The sequence below is a fragment of the Heterodontus francisci genome, chromosome 11 (assembly GCF_036365525.1).
Source record: "Heterodontus francisci isolate sHetFra1 chromosome 11, sHetFra1.hap1, whole genome shotgun sequence".
NCBI classification, from domain to species: Eukaryota; Metazoa; Chordata; class Chondrichthyes; order Heterodontiformes; family Heterodontidae; genus Heterodontus; species Heterodontus francisci.
Genome location: NC_090381.1, coordinates 74,574,671 through 74,590,474, shown reverse-complemented (window position 1 = coordinate 74,590,474; position 15,804 = coordinate 74,574,671). Strand labels below are relative to the sequence as shown.

The 15,804-nt window shown below is 43.7% G+C and overlaps 1 protein-coding gene across 3 annotated transcripts in view; it reads left to right on the top strand.

Annotated features, from left to right (window-relative positions):
* The window catches only part of LOC137375306 (major facilitator superfamily domain-containing protein 8-like), a 108,268-nt gene that overhangs the window by 60,445 nt on the left and 32,019 nt on the right, over positions 1-15,804 (top strand). For all 3 annotated transcript variants that reach the window (XM_068042268.1, XM_068042267.1, XM_068042266.1), the window contains 2 exons: positions 3,979-4,058; positions 6,796-7,132. In XM_068042268.1, coding sequence (XP_067898369.1) covers positions 3,979-4,058; positions 6,796-7,132 — 417 coding nt within the window. The remainder of the gene's footprint in view (positions 1-3,978; positions 4,059-6,795; positions 7,133-15,804) is intronic.

Below are 15,804 nucleotides of genomic sequence, written 5' to 3'. Positions count from 1 at the left end.
TACCTGTCCTCCTTATGGGAGGTACACCTCTGCAATACCCGAACTATCATTTCTTTAAGGGCAGCCCATTGTACTGTTACAGTTTTGTCTGCCAGTCTTTGACTCCAATTTACTTGGGCCAGATCTGTTCTCACCCCCATTGAAGTGGGCCCTCTGTCAATTATTTTTTATGCTGTATTGCTCCTTGTCCTTTTCCATAGCCACACTAAACCTTATGCTGTGATTACTGTCCCTTAAATGTTCCATACCGGCACTTAATCCACTTGACCCACCTCATCCCCACAACCAGATTCAGCAATGCCTCCTTTCTCGTTGGGCCAGAAAATTCTTCTGAGTGCATTTCATAAACCTTTCCCCCTCTCTGCCCTTTACACTGTTACTATCCCAGTCTATATTAGGATAATGAAAGTTCCCCCCCCCCCCCCCATTATCATTACTCTATAATTACATAGAAACGTAGAAAATAGGAGCAGGAGTAAGGTATTCGGCCCTTCCAGGTTGCTTCACCATTCTTTATGATCGTGGCTGATCATCCAACTCCGTAGCCTGTTCCTGCTTTCCCCCCATACCCTTTGATCCCTTTAGGCCCAAGAGCTATATCTAACTCCTTCTTGAAAACATAGTGTTTTGGACTCAACTGCTTTCTGTGCTAGCGAATTCCACAGGCTCTCCACTCTCTGGGTGAAGAAAGTTCTCCTCATCTCAGTCCTGAAAGGTTTACCCCGTATCCTTAGACTATGACCCCTGGTTCGGACCTCCCCAACCATCGGGAACATCCCTCCTGCAGTTACCCTGTCAAGCCCTGTTAGAATTTTATAGGTTTCTATGAGATTTCCCCCCCGCCCCCCCCCCCCCCACCTCCCGCTCACTCTTCTGAACTCCAGCGAATATAATCCTAACTGACTCGATCTCTCCTCATACAATCAGTCCCGCCATCCCAGGAATCAGTCTGGTAAACCTTCGCTGCACTCCCTCTGTAGCAAGAAAATCCTTCCTCAGATGAGGAGACCAAAACTGCACACAATATTCCAGGTGTGGCCTCACCAAGGCACTGTATAATTGCAGCAAGACATCCCTGCTCCTGTACTCTAATCCTCTAGCTATGAAGGCCAATATACCATTTGCCTTTTTTACCACCTGTTGCACCTGCATGCTTACCTTCAACGACTGGTGTACAAGAACACCCAGGTCTTGCTGCATATTCCCCTCTCTGTTTATAGCCGTTCAGATAATCTGCCTTCCTGTTTTTGCCACCAAAGTGGATAACCTGACATTTATCCACATTATACTGCATCTGCCATGCATTAGCCCACTCGCTCAACTTGTCCAAATCACCCTGAAGCCTCTGTATCCTCCTCACAAATCACCCTGAAGCCTCCCACCCAGTTTTGTGTCTTCTGCAAATTTGGAGATATTACATTTAGTTCCCGCATCTAAATCATTAATATATATTGTAAATAGCTGGGGTCCTAGCACCGATCCCTGCGATACCCCACTAGTCACTGCCTGCCATTTGGAAAAAGAACCATTTATCCCTACTCTTTGTTTCCTGTCCGTCAACCAATTTTCTATCCATCGCAATACACTACCCCCAATCCCATGTGCTTTAATTTTACATGCTTATCTCTTATGTAGGACTTTGTCGAAAGCCTTCTGAAAGTCCAAATAAACCACATCCGCTGGCTGTCCCTCGTCAACTCTACTAGTTACATCCTCTTAGAATTCTAGTAGATTTGTCAAGCCTGATTTCCCTTTTGTAAATCCATGCTGACCCTGCCCGATTCTACCACTGTTCTCCAAGTGCTCTGCTATAAAATCTTTGATAATGGACTCTAGAATTTTCCCCACTACTGACATCAGGCTGACTGATCTATAATTACCTGCTTTCGCTCTACCTCCCTTTTTAAATAGTGGGGTTACATTAGCTACCCTCCAATCTGTAGGAACTGTTCCAGAGTCTATAGAATCTTGGAAGATGACCACTATTTCTAGGGCCACTTCCTTAAGTACTCTGGGATGCATACCATCAGGCCCTGGGGATTTATTAGCCTTCAATCCCATCGATTTCCCCAACACCATTTCTCTACTAATACTGATTTCTTTCAGTTCCTCTCTCTCATTAAGCCCTGTGTTCCCCAAGATTTCTGGTATATTTGTGTCCTCATTTGTGAAGACAGAACCAAAGTATGCATTTAGTTGGTCAGCCATTTCTTTATTCCCCATAATAAATTCCCCTGTTTCTGACTGCAAGGGACCTACATTTGTCTTCACCAATTTTTTTCTCTTCACATACCTATAGAAACTTTTACAGTCAGTTTTTATGTTCTCCGCAAGCTTGCTCTCGGAATCTCTTTTTCCCCTTCTTAATCAATCCCTTGGTCCTCCTATGCTGAATTCTAAACTGCTCCCAATCCTCAGGTCTGTTGTTTTTCCTGGCAAATTTATATGCCTCTTCCTTGGATCTAATGCTATCTCTAATTTCCCTTGTGAGCCATGGTTTGTCTACCTTTCCTGTTGTACTTTTGCGCCAGACAGGGATAAACAATTGTTGCAGTTCATCCATGCGCTCTTGAAATATTTGCCATTGCCTATCCACCGTCATCCCTTTAAGTAAAGTTTCCCAATCCGTCATGGCCAGCTCGTGCCTCATACCTTTTGTAGTTTCCTTTACTAAGATTCAGGACCCTTGTCTCAGAATCAACTACGTCACTCTCCATCTTGATGAAGAATTCTATCATATGGTTGCATAATTCTTGCACGTCTCTGTAATTTCCTTACAAATTTGTTCCTCTGTATCTTTCCCATTAGTTGGTGGCCTATAGAATATACCCCGTAGTGTAATGGTACCTCTATTGTTTCTTGGCTGTAACACAGTAGTCCTTGACCTCTCCAGGACATCATTTCTCTCCAGCACTGTAATATTTTCTTTAATCGATACTGCCACCGCTCCTCCTATCTTTCCTTCCCTATCTTTCCTGAACACCTGGTATCCAGGAATATTGCGTATCCAGTCTCAGTCCTTTTTTTGTGCCAGATCTCTGTTCATGCTACGACATCATAGCATGATGTTTCGAACTCCAGGCCAGTATTTCTCCACTTTCCAAACCTGATCACCTACATAGTGAGTCGTGTTATTTCCATTGTGATCAAACCTTCAGCTTGCTTTTCTGTCCCTCCCCCAATGTGTTTTCTGGCTGTACACGTTCGCTGTTGTACTTGTTCTTGCGTGCACTCTGTTCTGGTTGTGTCTTGCTCTTTTTTGCTCATGGTCATGCCTGAACTATCATTTTCTTTGAATCATAAAGACAGTACAGAAAGGGCCCGTGTAATCTCTTATGGCTGTAGAAGACTTGGATTTCTTGGTAATGACAGTGGATAACATGAACTGGGAATAGTGCTGCAATTCTAAAATTACATCTGTCACTTTGAGAACTGAATTTGCGTGGAATAATTTGCGTATCATTTAAAAATAAAATTCTTGTTTGGCTTTGTTTAAAAATGGGTGATTATTTTGAGAATTTAATAATTCCATAAGAAAGTTAAACTCGCATTATTTGAAATTAACTTCAGTATGAGCTTTGACAGCCTAAGAAATAGGAACTGGAGTAGACCACACGGCCCCTCGAGCCTGCTCTACCATTCAATACAGTTATGGCTGATCGTCTGCCTCAACTTCACTTATCTGCCTGCCTCCCATATCCCTCGATTCCCTGAGAGACCAAAAGTCTACTCATTTCAACCTTGAATGTACTGAATAATGGAGCATCCACAACCCTCTGGATTGAGAATTTCAAAGATACACAACGATCTGAGTGAAGAAATTTCTCCTCATCTCATTTATATCTTGAGTCCAGTAACTCCTCTTCTACCTCCAGCGAAATCATTTTTACATCTTCAAATATTCAGCACTGTTAATACCTGTTCTCCCATACTGTTAAACGTGGATTCAAATTGCTAGTTTTCGTGTATTTCCTTTAGGACCAGGATTTAATCTATTCCTGAGACTTTGTAACTTCAACCTGGGACCATTTGAAGTGAATAAATACACGTCACCTGGGGTAAGAATTACTCTGTTTATCTTTTGAACTTTTTTGCTTTGTAAATTTATGTACAATTTAACAGTAATGATAACCAGTTGCACCTTCATAAAATGTTAGGCTGTGGAGGTTACATAATATAAACAGGTAAATACCAAGTACCCAAATATCAGTTTACATAATCAGGATTTTCATAGGATTTGCTCTTCGTTACCAACATAAAGAGCAATAAGTGAAATAAAAAACTGGTGTCAGTTCCAGATATCTAGAAACCAGTCACAATAAATAAATCACAATCAACATAAAGGCAAGCAGCTGAGTAAAGGTCCACTAATAAAATGCTGATGCACCTACTTTTGAAAGATTCCTCAAAGCTGATGACTTTTTGGTTATTAAAGATACTAAGGCAACAAGATTGTGCCTATTTTTAAAAAAATCTGGATAGTGTTTCATTTAAATTTATCTAATACCATAAGCATTTTAAACTCAAACATATATTATACTAAGAAATCCAGAAATATTTAATTTGAGTAAGACTTTTTTAAGAAAAATCTTGAATTGTCTTTATATACCACTCTGCATATAGGCATACATCTTGCTTTACAATAAGGAGGAAGATTTTTTTTTTCAATTAAGATGGTTGACTCTTAGCTGCTGAATAAGTAGCTGCTGATGATGACGAGGGAGCAAGGAAAAGAGGAGCATAGTGTGTGTACAAGGACGTCGGGCAGAAGAAGATCATTAAAGTCGGGTACGGTGAGGGCGCAGAGAGTTAATAATTAGCAAACTGAGGAATGGGAAGCAGTTGAGTTTAGAGAGGAAAGGTTTGATGAAATTATAGCAAGTTATTGTAGATGAGGACATGGACTGTAGCATTTTTGATGAGTCGAAGCTTGTGTGGGGTGGGTAATAAAGGGTGTTGGCAACAGAAGGAAAAAGATGGAGGCAGAGGTGGGCAAGATTTTGCTTGTGGAAGAAAGTGATTTTGATGGGGAGTACATGTGAGGAAGGAAGCTGAGTTTAGGGTCGACATTAATCAGCAAGGTTATGCACTTCTAACTCCCCTTGAGGTAGTAACCAGGGAGGTTGAGCTTGAAGTCAGAGTTGTTAATGAGAGCTGAAATGGATGATTTAGTATTGCCATTCAGCTGGAGGAAATTTTGGATTATCCAGTTCTGGTTATTCAACAGACATTAACTTTTGGTCAGCGGAAGAAGCAGCGAAGTAGAACTGGATGCCAAAAACAGATATGTGGAAGCTGACCCCATGTTTCTAGATACTGTAGTCAAAGCTAGCATGTAGGTGATTAAATGTGGTGGCAGCTAAGGAAGGACCCCTGAGGTATGTTGGATGTGACTGAGAAAGTAAGGAGAAGCAATTAACAAAAATTTATTATAATAAATCAGTTCTGAAGAAGGGTCACTGACCTGAAACATTAACTCTGCTTCTCTTTCCACAGATGTTGCCAGACCTGCTGAGTATTTCCAACATTTCTTGTTTTTATTTCAGATTTCCAGCATCTGCAGTATTTTGCTTTTATTTTAGACAAAAATTTAGTGATGCTCTGGCTCCTAATGGGTTAGTAGAACCAAGCACGGGCAGTCCCACGGCATTAGGCAATATAGGATAGACTTTGGTGTAATTAGCTGTGCCAGGAGGTGCAGAGAAGGGTAGGATAATGCACCATGGTCAGAGTTACGAAAGATGCAATTTGTGACCTTGGTTAGGATATGAATTACAGATGTAACGAAAACAGAATTTGCAATATCGTATAAACAAGTAACAATAAACAGTGATTTCCTAAAGTCCAAATATGTTGAGGTACCAATTTTCCCTGAAAACTTTCAGCTTACCATACTAGGGTGATGTGCTAAGTTGCAAGAGAGAATATGTATAGTTATTTTTGCATGGTAATTGTCTCATTTATCCTACCCTTGGAGATTGGAAAGGAGACAGGTAGGTCACACAAAATGGCAAGGGGTGGCATCGGGTGGTATGCCCAATGTTGTCCTGGTCCCCTGCCACTTTGTCTGAGGAAGGCAAGGCCAAGATAATGGTCTTCCCACTCCCATCTACCCCTGATCACCCTTGATTCCCTTGCCTAACAAGAATCTATCGACCTCCGCAGAGAGTTCCAAAGTCGCATAACCCTCCTGAAAGAAAATCTTTCTCCTCATCGCTGTCCTAAAAGGGCAACCCCTAATTTTAAAACCGTGCCCCCCTAGTTCTGGACTCACCCACAAGAGGAAACATCCTCTCCACATTCACCTTGTCAAGACCGTTCAGGATCTTATATACTTCAATCAAGTCTCCCCTCACTCTTCTAAACTGCAGTGAAAACAAGCCCAGTCTGTCCAACCTTTCCTCAGAAGACAACCCGCTCATTCCAGGTATCAATCTAGTAAATCTCCTCTGAACCGCCTCCAACAGGTATCCGACAACTTGTTCACCGTAGGCCTCCTGCAATACTGGCAGTGGCTGACACTCCTTGTGATGCTGCTGGTATTGCAGAGCTGGCAGTCCTCCAATTGGCCAGCAGCTCTGGAGGCAGGAGCTCGTTCCTCAAAGGGATGGCGTTCCCAATGGCGGTTAGTTAATTGGCTGCCTGCTGTGAAATTGCAATGGGGGTCTGAAACTGTGCCCGCCTTCCAGCCTGGTGCCGGGATAAAATCCCGGCCAAAATTTCTAACTATTCAGAGTTAACTATGCACAGAAATTTCTTGCACACACTAATGTGTTTCTGTTCATTTTGTTACAGTTGTTCATGTGTCTTATGTGGATCATTCTTCAAGTGATTATTATTTTTATGTATTATGACCTTCCATTGGTTCCCAAACACCTTTCTCAAAGAACACTAATTTCAACTGTGGAGGAGGAAGAACCTTTGGTTCATGATGATGATGTGAATTATGCATCTGCAGTGAATAATCGGTATGGTAGCATTAATGAAAATGAAAAATTACGTGTTCCACCAACTAGTGAAATGGATGGTGAAAATAGCACAGTAGATGAGTATCAATATATCCCCAATGGACACATTGACGAAGATTACAAAACGAATGATAATCCGTTCCACAATTTTAGTGCCGCTAAAGGTGGGTATTAGCAAATTGTTAGCTGTAACCCATTTATAACCTTCTGCCCCATCGAACTTATTTTGTGGCATTGTTCATCATTTTGTACATGAAAACCAAATCGTCACAATGTTTGGCCAAACTTGAGCATCCTTTGCTTATTGAATACCATTTCTTTGAAAACTGGGTGTGCTATGGATTATCCATGTATCCTGCTCATGGTTTGTCAACTGTTTTCATGTAAAAGTAAAAATTGCATTAGATCTTATCAAATTTTCAAACTAAGGGCAGAATTTCCCTGGCCCTGTGGTGCGGAAGTGGAGGGGGTGGTGTTGGGGACAGGGATATAGCAGGGAATTGTGACAGGATAGCTCCCTGATGCATTCCTGCCACCAGGGAGGTTTGCTAGGGGTAGGCTGCCATCCAAATCAGCTGCCCACTCACAAAGGAGGGCAGCCAATCTGCATGTTTAAATGGTTCCTTTTTGGGGCCTTAGAGAGCTCTCTGGCATTTTACCAGTGCCGGAGCAGCTCTCTGCGTGCAGACGCCACCAGCTTAATGGAGGCGGCTTCCCACGGTAATCCAGGAGGTCACGAGAGCTGGAGCCTCCATCCTCCATAGAATGTTTGTTGGCAGTGAAGACTGGAGGGATTTCCCCTCCGATCGGAGGGCCCTGCCTGCTTGGCCCCTCTTTAAAAAGTTTAATTATTTTGGCCCCTCCGAGGGCGCCTCCATTATGAGGCGCCCTTGCATTCTCCTACCTGCCTCAGCAGCACCCATCTGTCTAGGTGAGGCAGGCAGCATTGGGAGCCCACCCGCCATCCACAATTAAACACCAAGCTCGGATGCGGTCAAGTAGGAGGCCACCTCCAGGAAAATAGCTCCCCAGTTCTGGCTCCTGGTAAGTGCAGGCTAGGGGCCCCAATTTGGTCCTGTGTCAGGGTCCCGAAGCCCATGGGAAACTCTTGCTCTAAATGTCTAACCACTCACTAGGCATTGTGTCCCAACTGCGAAGTTTATGATTTAATATTTGTGATGTAAAATGTTAAATCCATATCTTTTTATAATTTTTTCCCTCCTTTTTCTCTGCGCCCCCCCCCTCTTTTAGTTGTAAAGGCACTGACTCATGTGAGTTCTGTAGTACCAAAAATGGTTTGCTTCCACAGTGCTCTAGAGCCGCACCTAAGGACAAATTCTCATGTAATTCTGAATCGTGAACCTCGTACTTGTATTCAATAGAACAGGTGATCGGAGCTCCATTCTGTCCTCCTTGGACGGGTGTGCTCTCGCTCACATGCAGGAGGCGGTGGTGTCGTGGTATTGTCACTGGACTAGTAACCCAGAGACCCAGGGTATTGTTCTGGGGACATGGGTTCAAATCCCACCACAGCAGAAGGTGGAATTTGAATTCAATTAATAAATCTGGAATTAAAAAAAAAAAAATAGCTAGTCTCATGATGGCCATGAAACCATTGTCGATTGTTGTAAAAACCCATCTGGTTCACTAATGTCCTTTAGGGAAGGAAATCTGCTGCTCTTACCTGGTGTGGCCTACATGTGACTCCAGACCCACAGCAATGTGGTTGACTCTTAACTGCCCTCTGAAATGGCCTAGCAAGCCACTCATTCGTAGCTAACTGCTACGAAGTCAATAAAGAATGAAACTGGACGGACCAGCCGGCATCAACCTAGGCACCGGAAATGACAACGGCAAACCCAGCCCTGTCGAACCTGCAAAGTCCTCCTGACTAACATCTGGGGGCTTGTGCCAAAGTTGGGAGAGCTGTCCCACAGACTAGTCAAGCAACAGCCTGACATAGTTGTACTCACGGAATCATACCTGACAGACAGTGTCCCAGACACTGCCATCACCATCCCCGGGTATGTCCTCTCCCACCGGCAGGACAGACCCAGCAGAGGTGGCGGCACAGTGGTATACAAGTCGGGAGGGAGTTCCCCTGGGAGTTCTCAATATCTACTCTGAACCCCATGAAGTCTCATGGCATCAGGTCAAACGTGGACAAGGAAACCTCCTGCTGATTGCCACCTACCGCCCTCCCTCAGCTGATGAGTCAGTACTCCTCCATGTTGAACAGCACTTGGAGGAAGCACTGAGGGTGGCAAGGGCACAGAATGTACTCTGGGTGGGGGACTTCAATGTCTGTCATCAAGAGTGGCTCGGTAGCACCACTCCTGGCCGAGTCCTAAAGGACATAGCTGCTAGGCTGAGTCTGCAGCAGGTGGTGAGGGAAAAACGTACTTTACCTCGTCCTCACCAATCTGCCTGCCGCAGATGCATTTGTCCATGACAGTATTGGTAGGAGTAATCACCACACGGTCCTTGTGGAGACGAAGTCCCGCCTTCACGTTGAGGATACCCTCCATCGTGTAGTGTGGCACTACCACAATGCTAAATGGGATAGATTTGGAACAGATCTAGCGATGCAAAACTGGGCATCCATGAGGCGCTGTGGGCCATCAGCAGTAGCAGAATTGTACTCGACCGCAATATGTAACCTCATGGCCCGGCAAATCCCCCACTCTACCATTACCATCAAGCCAGGAGACCAATTCTGGTTCAATGAAGAGTGCCAGAAGCAGCACCAGACGTACCTTTAAAATGAGGTGTCAACCTGGTGAAGCTACAACACAGGATTATCTGTGTGCCAAATTGCGTAAGCAGTATGCGATAGACAGCGCTAAGCATCCCATAACCAACGGATCAGATCTAAGCTCTGCAGTCCTGCTACATTCAGCCGTGAATGGTGGACAATTAAACAACTAACTGGAGGAGGTGGCTCCACAAATATCCCCATCCTCGATGATGGGGGAGCACAGCACATCAGTGCAACAGATAAGGCTGAAGCATTTGCAAGAATCTTCAGCCAGAAGTGCAGAGTTGATCCATCTCAGCCTCCTCCTGAAGTCCCCCCGCCCCCCCCCCATCCCAGATGCCAGACTTCAGCCAATTCGATTCACTCCGCATGATATCAAGAAACGACTGAAGGCACTGGATACTGCAAAGGCTATGGGCCCTGACAATATTCCGTCAATAGTACTGGAGACCTGTGCTCCCGAACTTGCCGCGCCACTAGCCAAGCTGTTCCAGTACAGCTACAACACTGGAATCTACCCTGCAATGTGGAAAATTGCCCAAGTATGTCCTGTACGCAAAAAGCAGGACAAGTCCAACCTGGCCAATTACCGCCCCATCAACCTGCTCTCAATCATCAGTAAAGTGATGGAAAGTGTCATCAACAGTGCCATCAAGTGGCACTTGCTTAGCAATAACCTGCTCAGTGACTCTCAGTTTGGGTTCTGCCAGGGCCACTCAGCTCCTGGCCTCATTATAGCCTTGGTTCAAACATGGACAAAAGAGCTGAACTTGAGGTGACGTGAGAGTGACTGGCCTTGACAGCAAGGCCGCATTTGACCGAGTATGGCATCAAGGAGCCCTAGCAAAACTGAAGTCAATGGGAATCGGGGAAAACTCTCCACTGGTTGGAGTCATACCTAACGCAAAGGAAGATGGTTGTGGTTGTTGGAGGTCAATCGTCTCAGCTGCAGGACATCACTGCAGGAGTTCCTCAAGGTAGTGTCCTAGGCCCAACCATCTTCAGCTGCTTCATTAATGACCTTCCTTCAGTCATAAGGTCAGAAGTGGGGATGTTCGCTGATGATTGCACGATGCTCAGCACCATTCGCGACTCCTCAGATACTGAAGCAGTGCGTGTAGAACTGCAGCAAGACTTGGACAATATTCAGGTTTGGGCTGATAAGTAGCAAGTAACATTCGCTACACACAAGTGCCAGGCAATGACCATCTCCAACACGAGAGAATCTAACCATCTCCCCTTGACATTCAATGGCATTACCATCGCTGAATTCCCCACTATCAACATCCTAGGGGCTACCATTGACCAGAAACTGAACTGGGGTAGCCATATAAATACAGTGGCTGCAAGAGCAGGTCAGAGGCTAGGAATCCTGCAGCGAGTAACTCACCTTCTGACTCCCTAAAGCCTGTCCACCATCTACAAGGCACAAGTCAGGAGTGTGATGGAATACTCTCCACTTGCCTGCATGGGTGCAGCTCCAACAACATTCAAGAAGTTTGACGACATCTAGGACAAAGCAGCCCGCTTGATTGGCACCCCACCACAAACAATCACTCCGTCCACTACTAACGCACAGTGGCAGCAGTGTGTACCATCTACAAGATGCACTGCAGCAAGGCTCCTTAGACAGCACCTTCCAAACCTATAACCTCTACCAACTGGAAGGACAAGGGCAGCAAATAAAAGCAAAATACTGCGGATGCTGGAAATCTGAAACAAAAACAAGAAATGCTGGATTCACTCAGCAGGTCTGGCAGCATCTGTGGAAAGAGAAGCAGAGTTAACGTTTCGGGTCAGTGACCCTTCTTCGGAACTGACAAATATTAGAAAAGTCACAGATTATAAACAAGTGAGGTGGGGGTTGGGCAAGAGATAACAAAGGAGAAGGTGCAGATTGGACCAGGCCACATAGCTGACCAAAAGGTCACGGAGCAAAGGCAAACAATATGTTAATGGTGTGTTGAAAGACAAAGCATTAGTACAGATTAGGGCAGCAAATGTTTGGGGGAACCACCACCTGCACGTTCCCCTCCAAGTCACACACCATCCTGACTTGGAACTATATCGCCGTTCCTTCACTGTCGCTGGGTCAAAATCCTGCAACTCCCTTCCTAACAGCACTGTGGGTGTACCTACCCCACATGGACTGCAGCGGTTCAAGAAGGCAGCTCACCACCACCTCCTCAAAGTCAATTAAGGATGGGCAATAAATGCTGGCCTGGCCAGTGACTCCCTCATCCCATGAATGAATAAAAAGAAAACCCACATGCTTTTCTGCCTGCTAGATATCAGTTAGTAGTAGGATTTTCTCTAACTCTTGATGCTTCGTAGTGACATCTAATGCTGCAGTTGAGATCTACTTAACCAACACAGACTTGGAGCTTGAATCTGGCACCATCTGAGCTTGTATAGCTCAGTACTATTACCAGGAACTGCATTTAGCAATTAATATAATTATCATCTTCTGAAACATGTGGTCAAATTCCTTTTTTTAACAAAAAAAGGAAACAATTGCAGATTGTATGTTTCAAATTTGTGCAATTCTGAAAATCTTGATGGATCTTTAATAGTAGAGGACTTGAGGTATTTCATCCTGTGGTGCTCACGCAAATACTTAGAATTATAAATAATATATGAATACAAACATTTCACCATGAGAAATCTGAAAATCCTATTAGTTGCATTGTAGCATTGTGTGTTTTCCATTATTTTACTGAATCTTGTATTATGATTTTTCTCAACTTTGATTACATTTCTATTTTAGCTTTACTGTGTCATTTTTACTTTAATACAGTTCATTTTTCAGTATTCACAATCCCGCTTTTGGACAAGACAGTAACTATCATGGAATCCTGTTTTGTGCAGAAATTGGGAAACACAAGTTGAATGTAACCAAATTTACATCTCCTCGTTGAATCAGTAAATAGCTTTGCCAGACAGTCCATAGTAAATGACGGATAAACTTGCATTTAGGACTGCAGCCTTAAAGAACTGCTTTGGTTTGCCACCTTCTTCTTTGGCCTCCTTGTCTCGAGAGACCATGGGTAAGCGCCTGGAGGTGGTCAGTGGTTTGTGAAACAGCGCCTGGAGTGGCTATAAAGGCCAATTCTAGAGTGAACGACTCTTCCACAGGTGCTGCAGATAAAATTGGTTGTCGGGGCTGTTACACAGTTGGCTCTCCCCTTGTGCTTCTGTCTTTTTTTCCTGCCAACTGCTAAGTCTCTTTGACTCGCCACACTTTAGCCCCACCTTTATAGTGTCTGCCAGCTCTGGCGATCACTGGCAACTGACTCCCACGACTTGTGATCAGTGTCACAGGACTTCATGTCATTTTTGCAGATGTCTTTAAAGCGGAGACATGGATGGCCGGTGGTTCTGATACCAGTGACGAGCTCGCTGTACAATGTGTCCTTGGGGATTCTGCCATCTTCCATGCGGCTCACATGGCCAAGCCATCTCAAGCGCCGCTGGCTCAGTAGGGTGTATATGCTGGGGATGTTGGCCGCCTTGAGGACTTCTGCGTTGGCGATATGGTCCTGCCTCATGACGCCAAGGATTCTCTGGAGGCAGCGAAGATGGAATGAATTGCGACGTCGCTCTTGGCTGACATGCATTGTCCAGGCCTCGCTGCCGTAGAGCAAGGTACTGAGGACATAGGCTTGATGCACTCGGACTTTTGTGTTCCGTGTCAGTGTGCCATTTTCCCACACTCTTTTGGCCAGTCTGGACATAGCAGTAGAAGCCTTTCCCATGCGCTTGAAGATTTCTGCATCGAGAGACAGGTTACTGGTGATAGTTGAGCCTAGGTAGGTGAACTCTTGAACCGCTTCCAGAACGTGGTCGCCAATATTGATGGATGGGGCATTTCTGAAGTCCTGTCCCATGATGTTTGTTTTCTTGGTTAGGCCAAGTTTGTTGCAGGCAGCTGCAATCCTGTCGGAGTCTCTGCAGACACTCTTCTGTGTGGGATGTTAATGCAGCATCGTCAGTAAAGCGGAGTTCCCTGACGAGGACCTTCCGTACTTTAGTCTTTGCTCTTAGACGGGCAAGGTTGAACAACCTGCCATCTGATCTTGTGTGGAGGAAAATTCCTTCTTCTGAAGACTTGAACGCATGTGACAGCAGCAGTGAGAAGAAGGTCCCAAACAGTGTAGGTACGAGAACACGGCCCTGTTTCACACCACTCAGGATAGGAAGGGGTTCTGATGAGGTGCCACTATGCTGAATTGTGCCTTTCATATTGTCATGGAATGAGGTGATGATACTTAGTAACTTTGGACATCCGATCTTTGCTAGTAGTCTGAAGAGACCTCATCTGCTGACTAGGTCAAAGGCTTTGGTGAGATCAATGAAAGCAACGTAGAGGGGCATTTTTGCCACCATTGGAGCAAAAACTCGAGGCTGCCACTTTAGAAGTAGTGGTTTCTACAACAGAGCTCTATCCTGTGAATGTCCAATTCCACTAGGCATAAAGGAATACTTCAACGGATCAACCATCTGTATACAAGCTGTTCTTTGGTATTATAAGGTATATCTGGTATAGCCATATAAAGCAACGTTTATACTTCTGCCAAACATTATTGTTTTTGACACTATAAATGAGAGGCAGATAGTTTTTGCTGTAAATTCAAAGCAAGATAAGCCCTACGCTTTTAAAAAGGCTTAACTTTTAGGTAGGTTACCACGGTATACAAAGTGTAATAAATGAAGACAGAATACTGTCCAGTAGAGTCGACATTATTAAAGGTTTCTTTTTCACACTTACGCTTTCTTTCCTCTTTCTGTTTTCTAATTTAGTTGGGTTTGGCCTTTTGTACTTGTCCTTTTAAGCACAACTCTTTCTCTAATCCTATACACAATTTCACATTAAAACTGTTGGTTGCCCACCTGGCTTACGGTATTTAAAAGTTAATTGATTTGACTTCCAATGCTTAAAATTTGGTGATTAGCTTCTTGTGTTGGGAGTTCTTTGCTGAGCCGACACATTTATGTCTGCATGGTATAAAAAAAACTTCCGATAACTACCCGAAAATGCTGTTATGGGCAGCAAAGGGGTAATTACATGACCTCAGTCTGATTAGTCTTCAAGATATGAATCTTCATTTCTCTAGATGGATTAATTTAGCTGATTGCAAATGTATGTCCTTTCCTTTAGATGAAAGACTAATATTAAAAGTGAGAATTTTTTTTCACTTTTGTATATCAAATATCATAGCTGATTGTAGCCAGAGACTTCACTGAAGAGAAAGATATTTCAGTTGTCCCTGATATTTGAGAGCACAGAAAAAGCTGCAGACATTATACTATAATGTGAATGGATAAGCTAAAGCTTTCCTGTGGCTTTTTGTACACCAAGAAACCTTTAGACTTAGTGGTGCTTAATTGCATGTCAGTTTTATTCTTTGTTTTCATTTATCACATTCCATTGTCCTTGGGGATCATGTGTTTTTGGCAGTCTCAGTGTGCCACCTTGTGGCCAAAAGATTTTTCTAAGTGTATGATGAGAGATCTTCCTAATATAAATAAATACATAGTGAACATTTGTAGAAATTATTTTTGTAATTTTCCATAAAATAAAGCTGCCAGGCATTTTGGTCTTCACATTGTCTCTTTTAAAGGAACGGATGATATAATTCCAAGTCAGTTCTCAGAATATTTTCCTTAAATTTTGTCTTTCCAAATGAATATAATAGTGCCCAATCTCCTTATTCATGAGTAAGATTGCTGTCTCCAGGTCATGTTAAGTAACAGATGTGATTAAGTAATTAGCTGATTAACTCTTCTTGTAAAATGAATTGCCATGACATTGATATTAAATTGTGAAGCTGCAGTGTACTAAAAGCAGCTTGATGACAGTCAGCCTGGTATTAATTTAAAATGAATGTCAGTAATTTGGAATAAAAAGTAAGTTTCTTTTAAGAAAAAGCATATTGGATTTTCTGAAAATCTGAATTCAACCATAAAATTTATTTGCAAAACTAGTCGGGGTGCATTTCCATCTTTTACTGCCTGAGCAGTAATTTGGCAGAGCTGGTCACCCATTCGTTATGGAACCCACCTGATTTTTCATTTCAT